At 37.1% G+C, this 26,385-nt stretch overlaps 1 protein-coding gene across 22 annotated transcripts in view; it reads left to right on the plus strand.

Annotated features, from left to right (window-relative positions):
• The first annotated feature begins 531 nt into the window (after positions 1-531).
• The window catches only part of FUBP1 (far upstream element binding protein 1), a 36,432-nt gene continuing 10,578 nt past the window's right edge, over positions 532-26,385 (plus strand). For 7 of the 22 annotated variants that reach the window (XR_003679580.2, XM_028489219.2, XM_028489226.2 and 4 more), the window contains exons 1-20: positions 535-769; positions 7,015-7,105; positions 7,926-7,988; positions 8,792-8,830; positions 9,804-9,843; positions 10,376-10,428; positions 10,521-10,592; positions 10,716-10,773; positions 12,657-12,819; positions 12,919-13,017; positions 13,142-13,243; positions 13,491-13,593; positions 13,694-13,794; positions 14,175-14,316; positions 14,948-15,108; positions 17,703-17,854; positions 17,940-18,019; positions 19,871-19,921; positions 21,093-21,230; positions 23,239-23,313. Coding sequence is in view for 21 of the 22 variants with exons in the window: in XM_028489219.2 (XP_028345020.1) it covers positions 650-769; positions 7,015-7,105; positions 7,926-7,988; positions 8,792-8,830; positions 9,804-9,843; positions 10,376-10,428; positions 10,521-10,592; positions 10,716-10,773; positions 12,657-12,819; positions 12,919-13,017; positions 13,142-13,243; positions 13,491-13,593; positions 13,694-13,794; positions 14,175-14,316; positions 14,948-15,108; positions 17,703-17,854; positions 17,940-18,019; positions 19,871-19,921; positions 21,093-21,230; positions 23,239-23,313 (1,903 nt within the window). In the remaining variant the exon portion in view is untranslated. Of the gene's footprint in view, positions 770-4,274; positions 4,428-7,014; positions 7,106-7,925; positions 7,989-8,791; positions 8,831-9,803; positions 9,844-10,375; positions 10,429-10,520; positions 10,593-10,715; positions 10,774-12,656; positions 12,820-12,918; positions 13,018-13,141; positions 13,244-13,490; positions 13,594-13,693; positions 13,795-14,174; positions 14,317-14,947; positions 15,109-17,702; positions 17,855-17,939; positions 18,020-19,870; positions 19,922-21,092; positions 21,231-23,238; positions 23,314-26,385 lie in introns of all 22 variants that reach the window. The other 15 variants (XM_028489220.2, XM_028489225.2, XM_007113220.4 and 12 more) reach the window with 12 other exon arrangements.

The raw sequence follows: 26,385 nt of genomic DNA on the forward strand, positions 1-26,385 counted from the left end.
ACTGACAATCCAGAAGTAAAATGCAGGCACACCTTACTACCCTTAAAATCATGCCGCGTTCCCGCTATGCCGGGCGGACGTTTTCGGGAGCATCACCGCGCGGCGGCCAAAGCGCGCTTCTCCCAGATGCCCTCCCGGCGGCACGCTCTAGACACTGTTGCGCCGCCGTTACGCCTATCGACGTCCCCCACTTCCCCATTGGTACACAGAATGACCCTCGGCGGAAAATCCACCCATTCTACCTCCCTGAGGCGGCGACCGATAAGAAACTACTCCTTTCCTCCAGCCTTTCAAAAATTCAAGCAGACGGCGGCCAGCTCACCAGTCTTATTCACTACCCCAGAGGGATAAGCGCACCACCTCAACCCAAGAACGCACATAAAGGAGGCGCCAATAGAAACCCCATCCTCGCGAAATCTAAAGACAATTCTCGCGATATGTCGCTGCCTGTCTTTTTCCAGCCCCACCCCCACACCAGCGCGTTGCTACAAAACATCGCGAGATTTTCTTCTTTCAGTCTCCGCCCCTCTACGGCACGATGGTCGCACAAGAATGTGATACAGCCTCGACGGCCGCCATTTTCTTTCTTTCTTAGCAGTTGGCTGAGAGATCCCTGCGAAGAAGCGGTAGCGGCCACTGTAGAGTAGGCATGGCAGATTATTCAACAGTGCCTCCACCCTCTTCTGGCTCAGCTGGTGGTGGAGGCGGCGGCGGCGGTGGTGGAGGAGTTAACGATGCTTTCAAAGATGCGCTGCAGAGAGCCCGACAGGTAAGTCTGGACCGCGCGGCGAGACCCCGACAGCTCACGGTAATTGGCCGCTGGCTGAGTAGGCCGCTACTTCTTCGCGCATGAGGAAGAGGAAAGAAGTGCCCTTCCGCCCTCTGAAATGTGACGAGACTCACGTTTCCCCACGTTGGTAATACCGAATGGAGGCTGGAACTCGGTTTTGTGTTCTTGGTGTCTAAGCCACTTTGAACCCCAACGCGTGCTACGCGAAGATGGCTTTAGATTTTTCTCCCTTTTCTGCGGTACTCGCGCTTTTTTCTCCAAGGTGTTAGCATTTCCTTTTCCTCGGAGTGAGCATCCTCTTCCATGGGGTAAAGCGCGCGTAGTTTTACACAATAGTATGGAAGCTTCTAGTAATGAGTTTGGGAAAGGACTAGGGACTGTCCGCAGGAGCCATGGTAAGGGAAGGGATCTGTCATTAAAGCAGTCTTTAGAGCTTCCAACCCTTTCGACCTCTCCCGCAATTAATCTTTCGGTAACCATACGCTTTCACACCTTCAAGGAAGAGAATTAGAGGAGAGCACTCGTATTCCGGGTTGGAATCCCTCTTCAGGGCGGGATTTACGCGTGTTCTACGGTTCCTTCCCTCTTACTTCTCAAAATGGCTTCAGGGCCATTATACCCTAAGTTTCAATTTGAATCTGCCTCTCAGTTCAGAGTCGTAAACTGACCAGACCTCTTTGTATTACGTAGGTGCGTACATTTGCCCTGAAGGCACCACTTTCCCAAACAAAAGCTGTAAAAAAAAAAAAAAAAAAGTTGTATTCCAGGATTTTATTGGAACTTTATTAGATAGTCCGTTAATGTAATTTTAAAACGTGTGATGTTGGTATGGACTTGTGTCTAAGCAAAAGTAAGAATCTTATATTCTCGTTATGACACGATGCGTGTTAGATGCTAGACATTTTTAGAGTACAGTGTTAAGCTCATGGTAATCAGAATCCAATTTTGTGGTATGTTTTGATTACATTAGGAGTTCACTTCGTTAACTTATTTTTCATCCCCCGGTTGGATTAAAGGATCATTTGAGTCAAAATCCATAAAATCTTTAGTGATGTAGCAAAGCGCTCTTATTTTTATAATGTGAACACATTATAAATAAAAATGTACCTGTACTTGTTTTTAATCAGAAGTTTTCCAAGGAATCAACAGAAGGTCATCATTAACCCTAATTCTGCGATTTATTCACCTAATTCTTATTACTACTTCTGAACGTGTTTAGAATGGTGACTGAAACATTTACATAATGACAAGAACTCTGTTAGAAGGGTTTTATTAGATTGGATTGGAAGACTCACCTGAATTATATTCAACTAGCATATTGAATTAATTTGTGGCACTGTACATAAATACTGGAGACTTTTTAAATGTGTTAATTGGGTTTCTGCCTTCTAGGAAGCTATGATGGTCAAGGAACCAAAGACAAAAGAATAGAAGTATCTGATTAACGCTTTCAAGCAGTAGACAGAATATGGGCACTGTTAATTCATCCATTTGTTCTGTAAACATTTTAGAGTTCTATGAATCAGGTACTGTACACAATACCAGGGAGTGGGGTACCTAACTGCCAAAGTAAAGGACTGATATTTTTAAGCAAGGCATTAAAGAATGAGTGAGAGTTTGACCAGTGGAGAAAGAAGCAGCATGTGCAAAGGTATGGGGGTTTTCAGGATGACAAGAACCTAAGAGTGAAGTCACTGGAGGATAGGGTTGGGTGGGGGAAGGAGGGTGGAAAATGAGGTGAGAAAAGGTACAGGTGGATACAACTTCTGAAGACAATTTTCTTATTTAGACTGCTTTTTTAAATATAGAAATTGTCCTCAAACTGTTAATTTCTTGTCCTCTGTTTATATGCCAATAGCTGCCCCAGTGCCCTTTCTGTAATATAATTTACAAGTGTCTTTGCTGTAATTTGATTGTTTCTACAGAATTGATCTTAAACCTGAGATTCTCAAATTTAGCATTTGAGTTGAATTGCCCCTTCTGGTTTCATTTGAGAATGCCTCCGTATATTGGTTGTAGAGCTGCTTGTCTGATTATGTAAGTGGAGTATAGGGAAAAGTGCTTGGGCTGAAGGGACAAATTAGGTTAATCCCTGAAAGAATTTTTTCCTTATCTATATTAATGGATACTAAATTATATTTCCAAAATCTCCATCTAACCTTAAGTTTCTTTTCTTTGTCTAGAGTATTGTGCTGTGTTCTTTGGAAGGAAGAGGTATAAGAACAGCTTCTTGCCTTCAAAGAGCTGCATACTGCTTGGGAAGCTATTGGCATTTCAGCTGGATAGTTCTTTGTTATGCAGGAAAGCAGAACAAATGATTAGGATCCCTGGTCCCTATCTAGTAAATGCTAGTAGCATTTACTCTAGCTGATTGTTGCCATCAGGCAATTGAGGCCGAGTTGCTCAGTCTTTTTCCAGAGAATTCTAATAGCTTATTTTTTTAATGTGAAATTTCCAGATTTTTATAATATTCTGTGAGCTAAATCTAGCACAGGGGCACCAGACTGCTTCTCTAGTTTAGGGTTTCCAACCTGTGTACTTTAGAAATTTATATTTGGGTATTTCAAACTGTAACTGCAGAGGGTGATGTTGAAATTCTTTGATTAGATCTTTAGTGATCACACTGATAACAAGTTCTGTCTTTGAAACACTGGAAAATTGAGATATATCTATCTACCTTTTTCCCCTTAAGGTTATATGAAGATAGAAGTGAATCAGACTGAGACTAAGTAGAGTGGTAGATCACAGGTTATGCAAGAATATCAATCCTCATCACTTCCCCTCTAAGCAACTATTAAATTAGTCGTTAAGTGCTCAATTCTTGAAATCTCTTTCTTGATAATTGTGAAAGTAATTCAGACTGTATTATGTTTGAATGCAGTGAAAAATTTGTAAAATAGAACTGTTGACTTTTTACTTACCATTAATCTCTTCAGTGAAAACTAGCATTTGAGTGTGTGGGGGGCATTGTTTGGTTGTTTTTGTTTTTTTAACACATTTTGAGATGGGATAGCAAAGCTTGATTATGATAATCAAAGATTTCTGGGCTGTAAAGAGGGGACAATGCTAATAAAGTGGTGGACTAGTAATATTTCTAGCCTCTTCACATTTCTGGTGCATAGGAATTGAATCCATTAGGACCTTGCCCATAGTAGGTACTCATTATTTATTGAATTGAATCAACAGATATCTTTAATGAATTAAAGCAGTAATGAAATTTTGTTCTGAAAATATTTATGTTCTTTCAAAGTGTATATCTTTAGCCAATACAAATAAAAACCTGTTAAATTTTTTAAATTGAATATTTGAAGGCTTGTGAACCTGCTTTATAGTTGAATTAAAGTGTGCTGATTTGTTCATAGTAACTGGCAATTTATGTGCTACATATTAGGCTCTGTGCTAAGCATATTTATATTAATTCATTTGATTCTCACAACTATTCTACAGGGTAAGTGTAGAAACTATTTATCTCTTTTGTACACAGAAGATGAATGAGGCACAAAATGCTTAAGAAAATTTGGCAAGGACACAAAGCAGTAAAACCAGAATTACCACTGACCCCAAATCACGGTTGGACCCCAAAGCCTAAGGAAGCATGTAGACTGAAAATTAGGAGATAGTCATTTTGGGCATTTAGGTAATTACTTCTGAAAATCAGCTTTTTGTGTGTTGTTGTTTGTGGTTTTGTTCTTGTCGTTTTAATCTCTAAAATCAGGTGGTATGACTGAATAATCTCAAATTTCCTTTCAACTCCAAAATTCTTGGATTCTAGGAATAATTGAAGAAAGGTGGAAAATGCTAAAACATTGAAAGCACAAAAAATATTTACTCATTTGAGAAGTAGGGAGGGTCCAAATGGAAAGCTTGAATTTTTATTGTAAATTGAAAATCAAAGAAGTTACCTACACTTAATTCTACTAGTCTCATAAGAATTTTATGTAGTTAGAGGTTGGATTTTAGGAATTACTGTTTCTCTTAAATTCTGTGATGTGACCTAGGAAGTGTATGTTTTCTATTGATCTTGGAGAATTGATTAAATCTGTGTTAGCATTTTTTCTAAAAGTTCTTCTCTAATATTTTTGTATTGGTTCTGAATTTTTGAGATGGTGTTAACTGGTTCTTCTGAGTGAACTAAGGATCAATTTTATTTTCAGTTGGATATTTTTAGAACTATTCAGTGGATAGGGAGGTATAAATAAATATCCTTCATCTGTGCAGAGTTCCTTGGAGTTCAAGGAGTGCTGCTTTTCAAACTCAGTGTTTATAAAAGCTAACTGCAGAAGGTATTACCAGCCTAAACCATTTTCTTTCATTAGTATTACTCTTTCCTTGGACCAGAAATATTTTCCTCATAACATCAATGCCTAGCAGTATGTTAAATTTCCTAAGGAACAATTCAAATGCTGATTGCTTTAAAACTGAAGGGTGGAAAAGCAGTTTTCAGGTGTGATGAGGAAAACTTTAAGGAAATAAATAAGATTTTAATTAGATCAAAGATTTGAATAAGCTTTTGAGAAAGTGAAAGATGATTAAGATAGGTTAGAGTGACCAAAGCTATAGAGTCAGGAAATACATAATTGTATACCTTTTTTGTTGAGCATTTTTATATTTAATCCTAATATGCTTTGTGGTGGGTGTTTGCATTTACAGATGAGAAAAAGGGAAACCTAGGAATCCTAGGAAATACATTTGGTATATGGGAACTGATATATGTTTAGGACTTACGTGATACATATTGGATTCAAGTCGTTGAATACGCTTATCCTTTCCAGTTTTCTAATTATAATGAAGCTTGAGACACTTGGTTTAGTTCCACATCAACACCTTTTTAGAAGAATTCCAGTCACCAAAAGTTTCAATTTCTGTTTAATTTTTATCATGGATAATTTCAAGCATACTCAGAATTGAAAGAATAACGTGATGAACTCCAATGAGCCCATCACCCATCTTTGGTGATTACCACTTACAGTAACTGCCAAGGAGGTGTGTAGAAATTGGGACTTCTCCACCACTGACTTACTATGTAACATTGGTTAAGTTACCTCTTGAGATTTTTTTCAATTGTAAAATGGATATCTATCTCACTAAGTACTCTGCCTCATAGAATTGTTGTGATGATTCAGTGACAAAATGAGTATAAAACATTTATTGTAATATAGAGTTTGGCCTTTTGCTGGCACTCCGCAATTTTAGTTCCATTTCCCTTTTCATAGAAAAATGCAGTAAATAACCCTTGGTTGTGCCCCACTTATGACTTGAGGCTGGTGTGTTTTTTTTGTTTGGTTGGTTGGTTTTTTTTGCGGTACGCGGGCCTCTCACTGTTGTGGCCTCTCCCGTTGTGGAGCACAGGCTCCAGACGCGCAGGCTCAGCGGCCATGGCTCATGGGCCCTGCCGCTCGGCGGCATGTGGTATCTTCCCGGACCGGGGCACGAACCCGTGTCCCCTGCATCAGCAGGTGGATTCTCAACCACTGTGCCACCAGGGAAGCCCCGAGGCTGGTGTTTCTTATACGATGTTTTCCCCACTCTAAAAGTTAAAAGTCTGTAACAATGAAATGAGTTGTGGTTCTATAACAGACTTTCTTAGACGTACAACTTCCCAGGCTTCCTCCGCACCTCCTCGTTTCCTTAGAAAAAGGTTGTCCAATAGAAGTATAATGCAAGTTACATGTTTTGTTTAACCCAACATATCTAAAATATTGCCATTTTAACGTGTTCAATATAAAAATTTTTGAGATGCTTTACATTCTTTATATTTGTTCCAAGGTTTTGCTATCTGGTGTGCATTTTACACTTGAAGTACATCTCAATTTGGACTAGACATATGAAATACTCAGTAACCAAATGTGGCTAGCATTTTACCTTATTAGACAGCACAGCCTTAGCATGTTCACATTCTCCCTATACCAACAAATAGAGAGTCATGGGAGAGAGACATGGAGAAGATAGAATTAGGATCCATATTTTCCTCAAAGTTATTTGGTCAGTCTTCTAAAGATTCTTAATTGATTACTTCTTTCTTCTTATAGAGATATATCAGAAGCAATTCCAGATGATGATTATTTGTTAACTCTCTGAAGTTATTAATGATAGTAATAAATTGAACTGTAATTTTAATTTGTCTATCAAATTAATTTTCTTATGTGATAGATATTTAGCATATATTAGGAAATAATGTAGTTATGATGCTATCCTTAATGACGGTGTGTTTTTTGTTTTTTAAGATTGCAGCAAAAATTGGAGGTGATGCTGGTACATCACTGAATTCAAATGACTATGGTTATGGGGGACAGAAAAGACCTTTGGAAGATGGAGGTAAGTTATAGCCATAAATATTTTAAATTGTTTTACACAGGGTTTAGTTGAAGTGATTTTCAGTATTTTTCAAATGTTCTTTGTTGAAACATTGCTTTTATCATAAGGTTCCTAAAATTGTAAGGGTTATATTGGCCTCAAAAGGAGAGGGGGGAAAAGAGACCTAGACAAGGTAGGTAAAATTTGAGTTAACCAGCCAGTTTTGTCTTACTAGAAAACATCATTTTCCCTCTTTTAGGATTGTGCCAGATTGATAGTTTGCACAGACGACTTGTTAATATACTGAAGAAAACAAAAATACAAAATGTTTAGGAAACATTTCATGGGTTTTTCTCATCATACATGAATTAATCTGAGATGCTGTATTCTCATTACTTTATTTCAGATTTCACTTTAAAGGTTGAAGTTGCTATAGTTTGCTACTTTAGTGTGTTGCAGGTTATACCATTTTTTGTTTGTTTTAGTACCTTGTTTTGTGTTTCAGGTTTAACTCAAAATGTGGCTTAAAACAGTAGATAAACAGTGCCTTGTATTTTTTAAAAACATAATTGTTGAACCTTCTGAACTTAGAAGTCTGCACATATTTTTTTGTTTTAGATTTGATGTATGAATTTTGATACATTTTCTTTTTGCCCTTTTTTTTTAAAGGAGGATTCTGAATGAGCGTATAGAATGTATTTGTAGCTTTTGACCAGGAGTACTTGGTTTCCTTTTATTTAAGTGTCTTTCACATTTATAGTGAGGTTTTAATATACAAAAAAAATGAGCTAATGATGCTTCAGATGTTGTATGTAATGTATTCTTTTTATTTTATGTGTAGATGGCTCTTGGACAAGTCCGAGCAGTACAACACACTGGGAGGGAATGCCCTCTCCTTTTAAAGGCAGGAATTTTTATTTATTACCTGTGTTCAGTATGTAAACGTGAAATAAACCAGTGGATTCTTAAATGGACACAAATATTTCTTGGATTATGTGTCTGAATTTTTGTTGCACAACATTCTGATGTTTAATCATTTAAGTTTGAAGGGGGGAGGAGAACGTAGTACTTTGAGCTGTAGGTTGCCTATTCTAAGGTACGCATTGTATTCATGTGTGTAAAGGATGTAGATAAAGATGAAGTCATGTAGTTGTTTGAGTTTCTTTTGAAGTTTATGCTGTGAAATGTTTGGTTAGGAACAGTAGAACAGTTTAGATTGAGATTGCCTTGTAATGTGATTTTTTACTTATTTTGCATAGCTTTGTGTTCACTGTCAGATACACTCAACTTTTGATATGTCAAATTTTCACATTTTGATAGGTTTTTTTCCTTCCAATCTTCAGTTCCTACAGTGGGAAGCATCATTAGACTTTAGCATGTGATGTTTTGCTAAGTAACGGACTAAATACTTTGTCTTGTATCATTCTAAAGTGCTTAACATACATTAAGGTCAGTGATTTGATTCAGTAAAAAAGAATTTTTTTTAATGTCTGTGCATCTTTTAAACATGAAGAGAATGAAAGAAATGCCGTTTTCTTTCGATCACTAAGTGTTGGGTTGAGTTTTGGCAGTTTCGGTTCAAATGATAAACCATACCCTCAGCTATTTCAGTAAATGTTTATATTGGTATTCTTGAATGGGCATGGGGGAGCTAAGTCTTATGTTTGTACTTACTGGCAAAAAATTAAAAGACTCTTAATTTTGCAGATCAGCCAGATGCTAAGAAAGTTGCTCCTCAAAATGACTGTAAGTATTTATTTTAAATTGGGTTAAAAGTTAAAGTAACTGTGGATTTTAATATTAGGGCTTTGTTCCTATGTTTTGTTGGGTATCTTTGAAGTTAGTTGAAGGCCATAAATTTTCTTTTTGTATGAATTTATTTGTAAAAATATACCTCCTATCTCCCACTTCAATTATGGCCATGTATCAATATAATTTAAGATTTAGTTGCTAAGTCATTTTACATGTTCAATTTATTTTATAGCTCTGTTTTTGAAGTACAGTTGTTATATATTTCATTATGGTTTATCGTTGGATATTGAATGTAGTTCTCTGTGCTATGTAGTAAGAACTCATTGTTTATCCATTCTGTACATGTTAGCTTATATCTGCTAACCCCAACCTCCCACTCCATCCCTCCCCCAGCCCCCCACCACCCCCCACCACCATAAGTCTGTTCTCTGTCCACTAGTCTGTTTCTTTTGCGTAGGTAGAATCATTTGTGTCAAATTTTAGATTCCGCATATAAGTGATATCATATGATATTTGTCTTTCTCTTTCTGACTTAGTATGGATATCTAGTTGCATCCATGTTGTTGCAAATGGCATTATTTCGTGCTTTTTTATGGCTGAGTAGTGTTCCATGGTATATATGTACCACATTTTCTTTATCCATTCATCTGTCGATGGACATTTAGGTTATTTCCATGTCTTGGCTATTGTGAATAGTGCTGCTATGAATATAGGGGTTATAGCTCCATTTCTTAATCTTTGCTTTTGCTGCTTGAAAAAGGACAGTTTTTTTTCTATGCTATTGCCAATAATGTCTGCCATTTCACTGAGTTTCTTGCCCACTCTCAGTGTTAAGTATTCTGCATAAAATGTTGTGCTCTTCAGGGTGTTGTGTGTCAGGGAAAGATTTCAGATTTGCTTAAAATGATTATATTGTTAAATATATGTCAATTAAATTAAATTTTCACTTTATTTAATTTTTTGGTAGCTTTCGGAACACAGTTACCACCGATGCATCAGCAGCAAAGGTATAGTCAAATAAAAGCTTTTCAAAGAGCACTTTGCAAGTTTTAGTTGAACTGTATGTGAAACACAGCCAAGTTAGTATATAGTGAATGTGTGTCTGCTTTTTTTTTTTAGTATATATAGCTCATTTCCCTTGACTCAAATAGGTGATAGCAAATGATCTGTTTTCTTGAGTGAGATAACTTTTGTAATTTGAAAGGATGGGTGGAATTAGCCACACTTTAGAAGAACTAAGCTGAATTAAAATAACTGTTAAAATGATATCTCCTGAACTGCACCCCAACTCCTTTTTGTTCATGCCTTCAGACTGTTCCGTCCACCATACCTTCCTCACTTGATATGTATGACCTTAATTAAAATACTGGGTTTAACTCTTCAGGCCCCATATTTTGACTTTGAGTATTTTAAGTATGTGCCTAGAAATCTAGTTTAAGCTATTAGGAGCCATTAGATTTCCATTTTTGTTTACCTTTATTTGTAAACAAATTATCTATCTTTCTTTGAAGGAAAATGTTGGTTTCTGTTATTTCTTAGCAGGTCTGTAATGACAGAAGAATACAAAGTTCCAGATGGGATGGTTGGATTTAGTAAGTAATCTAATTTTTTTAAAGCTATGAAAAAACATAATCAAAACATACTTTAAAATCTTTCAGCAAATAATTTTCTTTTTTCTTACTAGTAATTGGCAGAGGAGGTGAACAGATCTCACGCATACAACAGGAATCTGGATGCAAAATACAGATAGCTCCTGGTAATGTTATTCTTCGCTGTTATTTACAAAGTGACAAGAAAACTAGCATTTTTAAAGTTGCTAGTGAAAATGATGCTGTTAACATTTTCTTGGCCTAAAATTTTTGTTTGTTTTTAATTGTAGACAGTGGTGGCCTTCCAGAAAGGTCTTGTATGTTAACTGGAACCCCTGAGTCTGTCCAGTAAGTACGAAAATCATGTTCCAGCCCCTCCTTCCTACTGAAGGATATTGTCCCTGCAATTGAACTGACTTTCTCCTGCGCTATTATTTTTCCCCTTTTTTTAGAAAATTTCTAACAGCATATAAACATGCTTGAAAATCCCTCTAAACAGAAAACCATCCCTAAACCCCACATTTCTAATTCTCTGCTCTCTTTTACCAAAAAACTCCTTTAAATGTGGTAGCTCTGCTTGAATCTTCAGCCTTGATTTCTTTCCCTAAATTCCAGATTCATATCCAGCTGCTTCCTTAGTATACTGTCCACTTGAATGTCTACTAGACACCTTTAAATGTTAAACTTCAAATTGTTAAAAACAGAATCATTGTTTTCCATCCCATGCTTTTTCTTTTACTCAATCTAGTTCATCTCATTTCAGTGTATGAAAACTCTGTTTTAATACTTTATCTTTCTCTAGAGTCTCATTTATCCATAAGCATTTTTTCCTTCCCAGTTATTTGGAATTCAGCCTCTTCGTGCCACCTTCTATACTGTCACCTTATCTATGACACCATTTGCCTATATTACCACAATGTGTCTCCATTCTTTTTAGCCTTGTGTAATTACAGTATAGCCATACCGATCCTTTTATTTATTTTATTTTTTTTAAATTTTATTTATTTATTTTTTTGTGGTATGCGGGCCTCCCTCTGCTGTGGCCTCTCCCGTTGCGGAGCACAGGCTCCGGACGCGCAGGCTCAGCAGCCATGGTTCACGGGCCCAGCCGCTCCGCGGCACGTGGAATCCTCCCAGACCGGGGCGCGAACCCGGTTCCCCTGCATCGGCAGGCGGACGTGCGACCACTGCGCCACCAGGGAAGCCCCCCGATCCTTTTAAAATATGAATCAATTCATATCACTACTTTGCTCAAAGATCCTCTGATGCTTTCCCATTTAGAGTAGAAGTCAGTGTCTTTATTATGGCTTGGTTTACCTGCCACCTTTCTCACTTCATATTTTACCATTCTTCTCCCAACTCACTCTGTTCTAGCCCCATTTAGCCTCTTTTTTATTCTTTCAGCACACCAAGCGTGCTCATTAGAGTCCTTTGCACTTTCTGTTTCTTCTCCCTGGAACATTTTTCCCCAGATATTTTCATAGTCACTCCTCTACTTCCTTCAGGTCTTGGTTCAAATGTCTCCTTATCAGTAAGGTCATTCATCTTTTTTTTTTTGACCTGCTGTGCGGCTTCTGGGATCTTAGTTCCCCGACCAGGGATCGAACTTGAGCCTGCTTCAGTGGAAGCACAGAGTCTTAACCACTGGACCACCAGGGAATTGTTCATTCATCTATTTTGCATAAAATAACATCCCTTCACATACATACACACAACCTGTCCTCCTTATCTTGTTTTGGTTTTCTTTATAGCACTTGACAAATGACATGTTGTTTCTTTAACCTGCTGTTTTTACTTATTTAATGAAGTTAAGCCATGCCAGCAAGGACCTTGTCTTTTTATTTCACTGCTGTAACCCCATTATCTAGAATAGTACCTGGCATATAGTTGACATTTCTTAAGTATTTGTTGAATGAACAAATAAATTTTGACATGTGAGTAACCAAAGTAAAGGTTTAAAAAGTAAACACATTGTTTAATTTTTGGAAGAATGAGCTTTATTCTGAGATAACTTTAGAAGTAGGGTGTATCTTCTTGGAAATTTTGGACTATTCTCAAAAATATTGATTATATATTGATACCTAGAAAATGTATTGCGTAGTTTCAGTGTTTGACACTCATGACATTTTCTTTTAGTTGTTAAAATTTAGTCTTAGACCACCTTATCCTGAATTGGGATGGGAGGAGTACCTGATTATATTATTTTGTATTGACTATTAATTTGTTAACAGATCAGCAAAACGGTTACTGGACCAGATTGTTGAAAAGGGAAGACCAGCCCCTGGCTTCCATCACGGTGATGGGCCAGGAAATGCGGTTCAAGAAATCATGATTCCAGCTAGCAAAGCAGGATTAGTCATTGGAAAGGGGGGAGAGACTATTAAACAACTTCAGGTATTACTGTGTTTGTAAAATGATTACTTTTTGTCTGTTTTGAAGCCTGTTTCCTTCCTCTCCCCTTTTGTTAATACATCTGATTTCTGTGATTAACAGGAACGGGCTGGAGTTAAAATGGTTATGATCCAAGATGGACCTCAGAACACTGGTGCTGACAAACCTCTTAGGATTACAGGGGACCCATACAAAGTTCAAGTAAACTTAAGTTTATATTTTAAAAAGAGGGATTTGGGGTGGATGGCAGAGGGGGAACACATGCATGAATAATTACAGTGTTTTGAGACACGATTCCTAAATTGGGTAATTTTTTCTACTTCAGCAAGCCAAGGAAATGGTGTTAGAATTAATTCGTGATCAAGGTGGTTTCAGAGAAGTTCGAAATGAGTATGGGTCAAGAATAGGAGGAAATGAAGGAATAGATGTAAGTAAAAATACCAATTTAGAAGTGGTTGAATGCTAGTCCATAAATAAAATGTTTTTCCTGTTTTGTGTTACATAGCCTTCTCTAACATTGTACTGTCTTTCCCCCCCACTTTCTACCTTAGAATACAGAATGTGTACTTTGTATCTTGCCAACCTCTCTGATATAAATATAGTACTTCTATGGTTTGGGGCAGATTAATTTTTCAGGAAATGGCTTTCCTAATGCTTAGTCTTCTCTGCGTAAGGTCCCCATTCCAAGATTTGCTGTTGGCATCGTAATAGGAAGAAATGGAGAGATGATTAAAAAAATACAAAATGATGCTGGTGTTCGAATTCAGTTTAAGCCAGGTGAGTACATATATTTATTTTCTAAGCGTTCGTGGTAGTTAACTTTTGACACTAATTAATTTAATGCTAAATTAATCCAATTTGTTTCCTTTGTTTGAAGATGACGGAACGACACCAGATAGAATAGCACAAATAACAGGACCTCCAGACCGATGTCAACATGCTGCAGAAATTATTACAGACCTTCTTCGAAGTGTTCAGGTTTGATAGAATGTTAAATTTTCATTGTTTTGTTTTGTTCATTTAAAAAATACTTTCCTTCATTAAATGTGAAAGTCCCCCTTCATATTTTTTTTTATCAGAATCTGTTTGGTGACACTTTATTAATAGCTAGAAAGTTTAAATTGCTTTAAGGTAAACATTTTGGAGCAGGACGGCAGCTACATAAGTGCACTGCTTTATTCACCACGGCATAAAAGGAATAAATGGTGGTGGTCATTTCTTGATTATTTGGGCCAAGGTGTGTCCCAACTTCTCTAAACTTCTCATTTAGGAAAATGAAAGTTGAGGGAAATAGATGTGTAATAATTTTACTGTGGAAAGAAGAGCATATTTCTGACTTTGTCTTTCCCCTCTTTTAGGCTGGTAATCCTGGTGGACCTGGACCTGGTGGTCGAGGAAGAGGTAGAGGTCAAGGCAACTGGAACATGGGACCACCTGGTGGACTACAGGAATTTAATTTCATTGTACCAACTGGGAAAACTGGATTAATAATAGGAAAAGGCAATGTATTTAAAACTATTAATGTGTGGTTAATAATTTAATGGTCCTGGATGCTATTTCTGTTGCTGTTGTAAATGAGTAGCAATAATTTTTTTTTTGGCTGTGTTTTAGTAGAAAAGTGTTCTTATGCTGATAGTAACACCTAAAGCCTAAATTAAGGGCTTTATATGTACTTAATCAAAAGTGGGATTTGAATCACATTGGCTTCTAGAGAAGGGAACCAACAGTATAATTATTAGTGTAAGAAATTTTTCTTCTGACCTAGAAAGTGGTTAGTGTTTTTGTTTATTTTGCTGTTTCCTGACATGTTTTTAAATTTTTGAATTTTTAAATTATTATGTTAGTTTATATTTACATTGCTTAGAAAAGCGATTTCTTTGAAGCAAATATTTTGATGTTATAATTCATTTTAAGGTTGGGTGCAGACATACTAAGTTATGTCTTAAAACTTAAATGTGTGAAATGCTTCATATAATTTGATTTAACGTGTAGAATAAATGGAAACTCCTAGTAGAATATTGGCAGATGGGATGCTGTTCATACGTTCCTTCTTAATTGTGACCAGTTTGTTTTGAATAGCTCCTCTTGTATCCTTTGAATCTTTAGAGAAATTACTGTGCTTTGATTTTAGGAGGTGAAACCATAAAAAGCATAAGCCAGCAGTCTGGTGCAAGAATAGAACTTCAGAGAAATCCTCCACCTAATGCAGATCCTAATATGAAGTTATTTACAATTCGTGGCACTCCACAGCAAATAGACTATGCTCGGCAACTCATAGAAGAAAAGATTGGTGTGAGTATGCTTTAAACTTCCAATTGATAGCACAGATCCTGTTAAATAAGACATTAATTCATGTTCCTATAAGTGCTGTTCAGAAAAATGTTAATTTCTACTCTAAAATTATAGGTCTGGTTACATAATAGAAACATACAATATAGAAGAGATTTTCCAGCAATGAAAATAACCCACTTAATACACAGTTACGGGTGTTCAGAACCTTGTACTTGAGGGTGGGTAAATAAGAGGATAGCATTACTTGAGTTACGGTATTAGGGTTGGTGGAAGATTGTGGAATATACTTGAAGGAGACGGTTAACAGGAAGTCACTATTAATTAAAGGCTTGCTTACCTAACTTTGGTGAAGCAAAGGTGAATCAGATGCTTCCCCCCTCAATAAAGTAGAAATCTATAAATCCTAATTCTCACACTGGCTGATAGTCGTCTGGGGAGTTTTAAAATGTCGACCACTTGGGTGCTTTACACCTTAACACATAATAACATACACAGTTCTGATTCAGAATGTCTGCAATAGGACCCAGCATCTAATTTTAGAAGGATGTTCCAGGTGATTCTGATGCATGATCAAATTTGGAAATAGTGAGGAAATAGTGCTTTACTGTGTTTCTTTTATTTTACTATGAAGAATTAACATGAGGGAGCATCTTAAATTATTAATAATAATTAGAGTATCTTAGGAAAGTTCTTCTTGAGGTTTGCCATACTGTGAATGGGGTGTTTCTCTCTGCTTGGGAAAACAAAAATAGATGTACAAAAGACACTTCAGAATACCTTATAGGGACTTCCCTGATGGCGCAATGGTTAAGAATCCACCTGCCAATGCAGGGGACACGGGTTTGATCCCTGGTACGGAAGGATCCCACATGCCGCAGAGCAACTAAGCCCGTGTTCCACAACTACTGAGTCTGCTCTCTAGAGCCTGTGAGCCATAACTACTGAGCCCACGTGCCACAACTACTGAAGCCCGTACATCTAGAGCCCATGCTCTGCAACAAGAGAAACCACCGCAAGGAGGAGCCTGCGCAGCGCAACGAAGAGTAGCCCCCGCTCACGGCAGCTAGAGAAAGCCCTCATTTAGCAATGAAGACCCAACGCAACCAAGATAGATAGGTAGGTAGGTAGGAAGGATAGATAGATCAATTTATTAAAAAAAAAAAAGAATACCTTATGAAAATATACACAAACGTAAGTTCTGTGGTATGGAGAATACGTATAATTGTTCAAAAAAATGAAGAAAATAATTGTTGGACTCAGTAATGGCAGGAATTGATGCCAGAAAAATGAATAGTGCATCTTGGTTTTGGGTTTTGCTATCATTAGCATGCATGGATCAGCATTGCTCTGGATTGATGGACAGACTAGATAGGTTGTTCAAGAGAAGCTCTTAAGAAGAACTTGGACTCTTGAGTCAGGCTATTTGGGTTCAGAATACTCTGAATCATTTACTGACTGTGTGACCGTGGGGGAAGATATTTACACTCTTTGCCTCTTTTTCATCTGAAAGTGAGGATAATCATACCTACCTTTTAGGGTTATAGGGATTAAATGTTTGAAGTATGTGTGTTTATCACTTAAAAGAGTGCCTGGCACAAAGCCCTGTAAAAATGTTGCTACCTTTTTTCAGTAATCCTTTTTTTTTTTTTAACTATTTGGAAAGGATAGATTATGTATAATTGAAGTGAGGGATAATGACAGCAGTTAGAGACGTAAAGAGACAGGTTATTATGAAAGTCTTGAAGTTTGGCTTTATTGTAGTGAGAAAATTGACAACTATACATAGATTAAGTATTTTTGTCCAAATTGTCACATAGTGAGTATTAACTGCATGAAAGGAATATTTTGTTTTAGAACAGTTAAATCTAGTGGTCCTTACAAGTTGGATTATCAAAGAAGAATCAACTAAGTATTATTATGATGTGGCATGAAATGGATATGAAATATCCTGATTTGTTAAATCAATTAAAAGGGGAATCTTCATGGTATTCAGAAAATTATGATAAAGGATAAGGGAGGAAATGAATTAAATTATTGATTGAAGTGGGTCTCAGTGACAGGAAGGCTGTGAGAAGGACTGGTTTGTTGAGTGAGAATTTGTTACATTATTGGGAAAGTATTCAATAGCCAGTTCACGATATGAGACCTAAGCAATTTGAGGACTGTATTGTCAGCATGGTTCTCTGATTACAATGTTAAGTGAATAGATGTAGAGTAGATGAAGAGAGAGAAGAGCTAGAGGTAAGAACTTGATATTTGATAAGCTTCCATGATTAAGATGATAAAGGGCTAGTAAAAGTAAAAATTGTGCAAGGAAAGGGAAATAATGGAAAAGGGAATAGCCTGAAAAGAATAGAAGGTAAAGTTAATGTTTCAGTTCTTTGCTAATGCTGTTGATTTTAATTAATTTTACATGCCTCATTAATATGGTAGAGTTCAGAAGTTTTGCAACATGAGTGAAGAAATGAAGGAAAATCATAAATTTTAGATTGCTTGTGGTTAGGTAAAAGGGTAGAAATGGAAGGTTATTTGGCCTTTGAAATGTTTAACCATTACTGTCTTTCTGATTTTTGTTTGTCTTTTGCTTTTTGCAGGGCCCGGTAAATCCTTTAGGGCCACCTGTACCCCATGGGCCCCATGGTGTCCCAGGCCCCCATGGGCCTCCTGGGCCCCCTGGGCCTGGAACTCCAATGGGACCATATAACCCTGCACCTTATAATCCGGGACCACCTGGCCCTGCTCCTCAGTAAGTTTTGAATTTGGTTCTAGGCTTTTCCTCAAAGATTCTAGATTTTGGGAAACTATTTTAAAATTGATTTCTGTGTTTTCAGTGGTCCTCCAGCCCCTTATGCTCCTCAGGGGTGGGGAAATGCGTATCCACATTGGCAGCAACAGGCCCCTCCAGATCCAGGTAAAAGATGCTTATCATTTGGGTGTAATCTGTGTTTTTGTTTGCCACTCCTGTTATAGTTATAAATTTTCTAGTGTTGATTCTACATTGTGTGCATTTTCTGCACTTGTTTCACTCCTTCAGCAGAAGTGTTAGGTTCTGGTTCTACTACAGTGTATAAGACTGTTGTGAGTATGGTCTGTTTTTGTAGGTCTTTTTCTACCTGCATTTGGCTTTCTCTACTTTAGAAGTGATACAGCAGAATGCTAAAAGCCAAAAGTATAGGAAGAAGTACAGTGTCTTAGGTTTTAGATGCTAGTGCCATCAAATGTATTGTATGTTAATTGTGACATTATCCATGAAAGAATAGTATACATTTATTTATAAAATTGTGAGAGTCAGTTGGAGTGTTTAATCCTTGGGCATTAAACTTCCAAATTCTCTAATAAGATATGTAAGTTGCCTATTTTTGTATTCCTGATATAACTTCACATTAGTAAAAAGCAGGCCTGTATTAAATATCTGCATGTTGGAACTCTCAAATTAATTTAGTTAAATATTTTCTCCGTTCAGATGTGATTTGTATGTTACATTTTATTCTATCCTTGAATCTTTTCCCACCCTGTGGTGGGAAAAGAGCATCACGGTCAAAGAGCATTCATTGAAACCAGTAACTTTTATTTATGATCCTTTTTTTTTTCTCACCTACTACATACCTCTTAGGCCTCTTTCACTGGAGTAGTTTCAAGGAAGGTACTGAATTAAGGATTCCTTTCACACTAGTATACTTATTTTTTAAAAAAACTAAAATAATTTAAATGAAATTGTTTTAGTGAATTTTATTAAACATTTCTGGTATTTAAGGGTGGCCCTCTATTATAACATACCGTAATTTCATAGGAGGTATGCTCTTTGGAACATGATGATACAACATGACAGTTACCAAATAACCACAACTCCCACACCTTCAAGAAACTAAACTGTGCCCTAAGGTCTCAGCATGCAGCAATGAATTTACATTCTGTAGAAATGCTTACTTAAAATGTTAGCAATACTGTGCTAGAAGGACTTAACAGGAAGGGTCAAATATGATTTATTGTATAATAGTGTTTAAAGAATGGAAGGATTTTTCTTTCGCTCTTGTAAGCTAATTGGTATGGTGTTATTAAGCAGAAGGAATCCCACCACTGAAGAGATTGAGAAAATTAAGGGGCAGATTTATATTGGGTAACTTGGATCTGCAGGATTGCAACTATTTGGATGCTCTGTTTGGGTAGGTAGTATGATTGAGAGAAATGATGGGAATAAGAAGTGGTCTCTGTTTCACAGTCTCATTTTCCCACTTGGGGTAGTGGTGAAGTCATCAATGAAAGAATTGGTTAATGAATGTGGCTTTCAGCAATGCCTTTGGGAAAGAAATAACCCATTTTGCTAAAAGATAACAGCTAGGGTTAGATATTGCTTATATGTAAAAACCAAAATGAAATTGTTTCATTACTTTGTATTAAACATCCTGGTATTTAAATGTGGCCCTATATTGACAGTAAAGTCTGTATTCTCTGAGTTAAAATCTGTTTCTATAACAAAATTACTGGGTTGTTAAAGATTTATGTAGTAGTCACATACTTAGAGTGAAACAGACTTGAATAAGTCCTAGTCATAACTTACTAATTACGGGATAGTAAGCAAGTTTTGAACCTCTCTAAATCTGTTTTCTTATGTATAAAATGATAAGTAAATGAATGAATATAATAATGAATTTAGTAAGTTTTCAGTACGTATTAGTTATGTAATTATGAGACTGGGTTTCGTATATGGTCTGCACATTTTAAGAGTGTAAGTATCAATTCTTAAAAGTCTGTTTTATCTCAGTTTCTCTATCTAGATCTGCTGTAAGTGACATTTGTATTAATTACTATACAGGTAATGATACTATGTATTGGGACACGTATTAATTTAGAAACTTATGGAGAGTGGCATAATGCCTTATAATTGTATCACCTTAGACATTGGATCACTCTGGGAATCCTTACCCTTTTTTTCTCAAACATCACTAACCTTTGTTTTATTAGACAGCTGAGAATTGCTGCCCATGGGATGAAGGCTAAATAGATTACATATAGATATAGAATCTGGTTAAGGAAATTACATCCTTCTTCAGGATATAAACTAATAAAGATATAGTATCATATGATACACCCAGTATAAAAGACAGAATCAGTAAGAGGATTTCTGTTTCTGACTGAGAAGTCTCAAATTTTTAATGCATCAGTTGATTTTTTATGAAGGATGAGTGAGGGACAATCAAGTGCAGAGGAAGCATAACATGGTGAAATGCCCAAATATGAGCATGATGACTTTTGAAAAGTACAACCAATTTACTGTGGCCAGAACTTGAGTGTTGGAAAAATATTGACAGCAGGGAGAGGAGGCTGGAAGGGAAAGTATAAGCGAGGGTGTCCAAATATCTTGTTAAATATGTTGAATGATATTCTGTACTTAAAAGCTTTAATAGTCCCTAAAGACTCCAGGAAATAAATGAAGAATTTCAAATAGGGCAGTGACATCAAGTTTATCTTTTAAGATAATCACTGAAATATGATGAGATGAAATATGGCGAATCTGTTTCTTTTCCCAAGGTTTTTAAGTTGTCTCTTCATTGAAAACAAGATAGGACAGAGTTCATAGTTGTAAAATAATTCTTTCTTGTACAGGTTAGTCCCTAGAATTCCTTTCCTTTAGTCATCTGCCACATAAAACTGTTGTGCTTGAGGCACAACTGGTTTAGAAAAAGAAGGGCACAGGATGGTTTGAGATAAAGCATTGGATTTGCAACCAAAAGATCTTTATTCGTATCCCAACTCTGCCAGTCAGTAGTTTTCTAGGAACTAGGAAAGTTACTTAATCTCTGAGCCTAAGTTTTCTATAATAAAAGCTAATGATAGTAAAAATAATAGTAGAATTTGAAAGTGTCCACTTAACTGTTTTTTAATGTCCAGTTAATTTGGGGGTCGATATATTTGCTAGAGAGGTGTGTGTGTGATTGATTGATTATGGAATTTAGATACAAATATAAAACTTGTGTTTATTCTAGCTAAAACAGGAACAGATCCAAATTCAGCAGCTTGGGCTGCTTATTATGCTCACTATTATCAACAACAAGCACAGCCACCGCCTGCAGCTCCTGCCGGTGCACCAACTGCAACCCAAACCAATGGACAAGGTAACTATGGTAATTAAAGAATTTATTTTCTATGTGGAAGTGAAAACCTGTGTTTGGAATTATATATAAAGTACATTGGTGTATTACCCCCAAATTTATAATATTATTTAGTTACAGCTTCAGTAAGCAGCCTTTGCTTTTTAAAAACAATTACTTTGAAATAACTGCAAACTTTCATAAAAGTTGTAAGATACATTACCAAGAACATCCAGGTCATCTAGCTGTTGATGTGTATCTTCCCCATTTGTCCCATTACCCTATCACATGTGTCCATATCCATCATCATTAGTCTTTTTCAGAACCATTAAGACCAGGCTGTAGACATAATGCCCCATTACCCTTAAATACTCCTTTCTACATTTCTCCAAAAATAACCATCACACAGCACTCGTTAATCAACATTGATACATCTTACTATCCCAAGCCACAGCCGTTACTGAGATTTCACCAAATGTTCCAACAGCTTCTCATCAATCAAGAATAATTCCTGTCTTTTTCTTTCAAAAGAGTACAGACCTTTTGTTTTGTGAGATGTTTATAGATCAATCTAGGTCCCTTCAACCTTTTCTCATGAAGATGAGGTCATGATCAGGGTTCCTGCTTACATTATGGCAAGGATACGTCAGAAATGAATGCTGTTCTCTTAGTGCATTTCAATAGGGGTCGTATAATGTGAACCTGTTTTATCCCCAGAGGTGGTAACCATGGTCACTCAGTCATGTTGATGTCTGCCAAGATTCTATACCATAAAATCACCATTTTTCTCTTCGAAATTAATACTGTCTGGAGAGTTATACTGAGATTATACCACTATTCTGTTCTTTTTTTGGGAAGGGGGGCAGGACAAACAGGATAATTTTATTCTCATTTTTCCTTAAAGATACAGTAGAAGTTTTATAATTCAGTTTGATTAGACGTGATTTATAATCTTAACATTTTTTAAAGAACAAATGATGGCAGAAACAAAGAACTAGTACAAATTATAAAACTACTAGAGCAAAGAGAAAACTACCTTTCTGATCAAAACATGTACCCCACAGCTAAACTTCCTTAGAAAACTTTCTAAGATTTCTAAGCTAAACTTTCTTAGGATTCTGTTCCTCATTTAAGGTCTTAGCCTTCATTGATATTAGCTGCCTGATTCAATTACAAATATGATGATAATTTCTCCTTCCGTCATTCATTCTGCATTTATTAGGTGGTATTTTAGTATGGAAGAGGTTTCCTTTTTCTATTTCTTTATGTCAGTATGGATTCCTGTTTTATTCAGTAAGTTATATTTTTAACTTAACCAGATTGTCCTAGATTTGGCCAGTCAGGAGTAGCTTCAAGATGGCTCCTGTATCCTTTTGACATGCCTGTCATTCTTTAAGCACTTCCCTACTTTGTTGCACAATAAGATGCTTATATTGTGCTTTTTGGGCTCCAGCCCTTGAATCAGCCATTTTTCCAGTGATCCCTGATTTCTTTTAGTAGATGATGATATTTAGAAACTTAACAGTTGTGTTCATTGCTGCTGAGGTGTTACTGCTACTAGCTCCTTTCAGTGTACAGAGCTAGGAAATGAATTTATGTACATGCATACCTACATACATATAAAAAATACATAAATATTCATATGTGTTTGTATTTTTAAAACTGTACATTCATGTCACCTGCAATTTCATTCCAGGATTTCAAAGTTCTTCTTTCTACCTTTTCCCACTTTCCATGCTTATAAATGGTGAAAGACCTGGTATCATCAGTGTGTTTTATTTGACCAATGAATTTACTTATATGCTCAATGTAACTACTCTTCTAAATAAATAGACCACCTTCTCTGTTCACTATCTCTGTACTCCCAGAGTCCTGTGTCTTTGGCATCAGCAAGGATGCCATTACCACACAGCACTTCTCTCCTACCCTCATTCTCCATGACAGGCTACTCCCAACTCCTCTACACAAAAAACAGAAGGAAAGGGCCAAAATTGCTTTTTAAAGACCTTAATCATAATTTTTTATGTTTTTCTTAAATAAGGAGATCAGCAGAATCCAGCTCCAGCTGGACAGGTTGATTATACCAAGGCTTGGGAAGAGTACTACAAGAAAATGGGTATGTTCTACATTTCTTTTTTAATACATTTTATTAAACTGAAACATTTAGTAAATATCACACTAAAAGGTTGAAGATTTTGATAAAAAGCATGTTTGTTCCGTGTTTTTATTACCTTGGACTTCTTTCATCCAATAACTTTTAAAATCTTGAGGTATAGAACTATTGAACAAGAATGCATTCCAAAATCACTGAACTTTCAGACGTATCATGGTCATTACAAATAATAATTGTTAAATTTTTGGTTAAGAAATCTTTTTAGGGGGCTTCCCTGGCGGCGCAGTGGTTGGGAGTCCGCCTGCCGATGCAGGGGACATGGGTTCGTGCCCCGGTCTGGGGGGATCCCACATGCTGCGGAGCAGCTGGGCCCGTGGGCCATGGCCGCTGAGCCTGCGCATCCGGAGCCTGTGCTCCGCAACGGGGAGAGGCCACAACAGTGAGAGGCCCGCGTACCGCAAAAAAAAAAAGAAATCTTTTTAGGGCTTCCCTGGTGGCGGAATGGTTGAGAGAGTCCGCCTGCCGATGCAGGGGACACGGGTTTGTGCCCCGGTCCGGGAAGATCCCACATGCCGCGGAGCGGCTGGGCCCGTGAGCCATGGCCGCTGAGCCTGCGCGTCCGGAGCCTGTGCTCCGCAACGGTAGAAGCCACAACAGTGAGAGGCCCGCGTACCGCAAAAAAAAAAAAGAAAAGAAATCTTTTTATTTCTAAGTGCATTTGTCAGCCATTTACTAATTGAAACTAAAAGTTTCCCCACTGGCACATAGGACATTGAATATTACCTATATTTTTGTCAAAGATAAGTTACATGTCAGTAACCTAAATGGCACCGGTTAAATTATAGAGCACCAAGCGAAAATTGGTTGCGTGTGATATTATTTGTGCTGCAAAATAAACAGATAAGAAGTAACCTACAGTGACAGAGGAAGTTAATTACTTAAATAACATTTGCATTATGAAAAAGGAAAAACAGTCACCTAGAAGGGCCGTTTTCATTCTATAAATGTAGAGCGTGTACTATATGCCAAGCATAGGAATAGATACTGAGAATGTGACTGGGCATAACACCTAGGAGCCCTGCCCTTCTGGTTATTATATTCTAATGGAGAGTACAGTTGTCAGTCAAGTACTTTGCAAATATATTATTGCAAACTGCTGTGAATGCAAACTGTACAGTGGTCCCCCACTTTTACAGGGGGGATATGTTCCAAGTCCCCTCCCCCCCATGGATGCCTGAAAGTGCGGATAGTACTGAACCCTATATGTACTGTGCTTTTTACCTATACGTACATAAGTATGATAAAGTTTATGAGTTAGGTACAGTAAGAGTAACAACATTAATAAATAGAACAGTTATAACAGTATATTGAATGAAAGTTACATGAATGTGATCTCTGTCTCAAAATACCTTGTACAAATTTAATGCCTTTTCCATCTTAACTAAGCAGATAATCACGTACCGTAGCTGTAACCTGCATTTTGAGGTGGAACAGCAAAACTTGGATGAATTTCTTTTTCCTCTTCCACAATTTCACAGAAGATTTGTTCTTACCATAGATCTTAGTGACCTCAGTCAGCATATGATTGTTTTCTTTCCTTATTAAATGGAGAACTTTTAACCTTTTCACTTAAAGGAAAAGGCTTCTCTTTGTCATATCCAAATTGCCAGCATCACTATTCTTTCACTTCAGGGCCATTATTAAGTAAAATAAGGGTTACTCGGACACAAAAGCACTGCAGTACCAGGACAGTCAATCTTACAAGCAAAATGGCTGCTGAGTGACTAACTGGTGGGATATGCTAGACAAAGGGACAGTATGAGATTTCATCATGCTCCTCAGGATGGTGCACAATCTAAAACTTAAGAATTGTTCATTTAATATTTTCAGGCCACGGTTGACCACAGGTCACTTCACTGCAGAAAGCAAAACCGTGGATGGGGTTCTTTCTGTTCACTGACACTTAGATGTGCACATTGGAAAACAGGTCACACAACTACAAAGTGGTGGAACCAGGCTTTGAACTCTTAAGGTCTAAGTCCCACGCCTGTCTCCTGAATTTGCATTTTTCAGGAACCATTTCAAACCTGATGTTATACTTCCGGACAGACCGGGTTTTTTTCAGATGCTTATTCTCAGACATTCAAAATTAACACACTTACACCATAGCCAGTTGTCACAAACAGAAGCTAATAAGATAAACTTGCTCATTCTTCACTGATATAGAAAGTATTTATAGGTGATAGTTTTGTCATAAGATACAGTCTGCTTGTGATTCTCAACGTAAATTTCAGTGTTCTTTGCCAAAGAATGTTTGTCGTTTTCCACAGAAAGAAAAATTTCCAGAATGGTTATTATATTAATCTTTGAATAAAAGTACATATACCTGATGATAAGGATAGGATGTTTTGCACAGCTGATCTCTGTTTTAAAAAAAGAAAAATAATTTTTCCTGTTAGAATGACTTTCCAGAAGAGTCGCTGCCTCTTACTCCTGAGGTTGTAACAAATTCATTAATTTGTTTTTGTGACCCAGCTTATCTCAAGCAGGTCTACAACAACTAAAATTCTGCAAAAAGAAACTTAAAAAACTTTAACCTCAAAATAGTATATTGTAATTAGAGTGATCACATAATTTATTTTCCAAATTGGGATACTTTTGAGAATAACTGGGAATACTATTAATAATCATTCCTTAATGACATAGCGGTCATGACCTATGGTCACTACCTTTTATGAAGTAGCATCACTTTTTTTTTTTTTTTTTTTTTTTTTTTTTTTTGTGGTATGCGGGCCTCCCTCTGCTGCGGCCTCTCCCGTTGCGGAGCACAGGCTCCGGAGCGCAGGCCCAGCGGCCATGGCTCACGGGCCCAGCGGCTCCGCGGCATGTGGGATCCTCCCAGACCGGGGCGCGAACCCTGTTCCCCTACATCGGCAGGCGGACGCGCAACCACTGTGCCACCAGGGAAGCCCCTTATTAAAGATTTGAGCATGTTGAGGTTAAAAATCATTAGGTCCAACTTGTATTTTCACAGTGGGTAGTATGCTTTATATGTTCCCTACATTATTAAAACTG

This window comes from Physeter macrocephalus, chromosome 4 (assembly GCF_002837175.3).
Source record: "Physeter macrocephalus isolate SW-GA chromosome 4, ASM283717v5, whole genome shotgun sequence".
Taxonomy (NCBI): Eukaryota; Metazoa; Chordata; class Mammalia; order Artiodactyla; family Physeteridae; genus Physeter; species Physeter macrocephalus.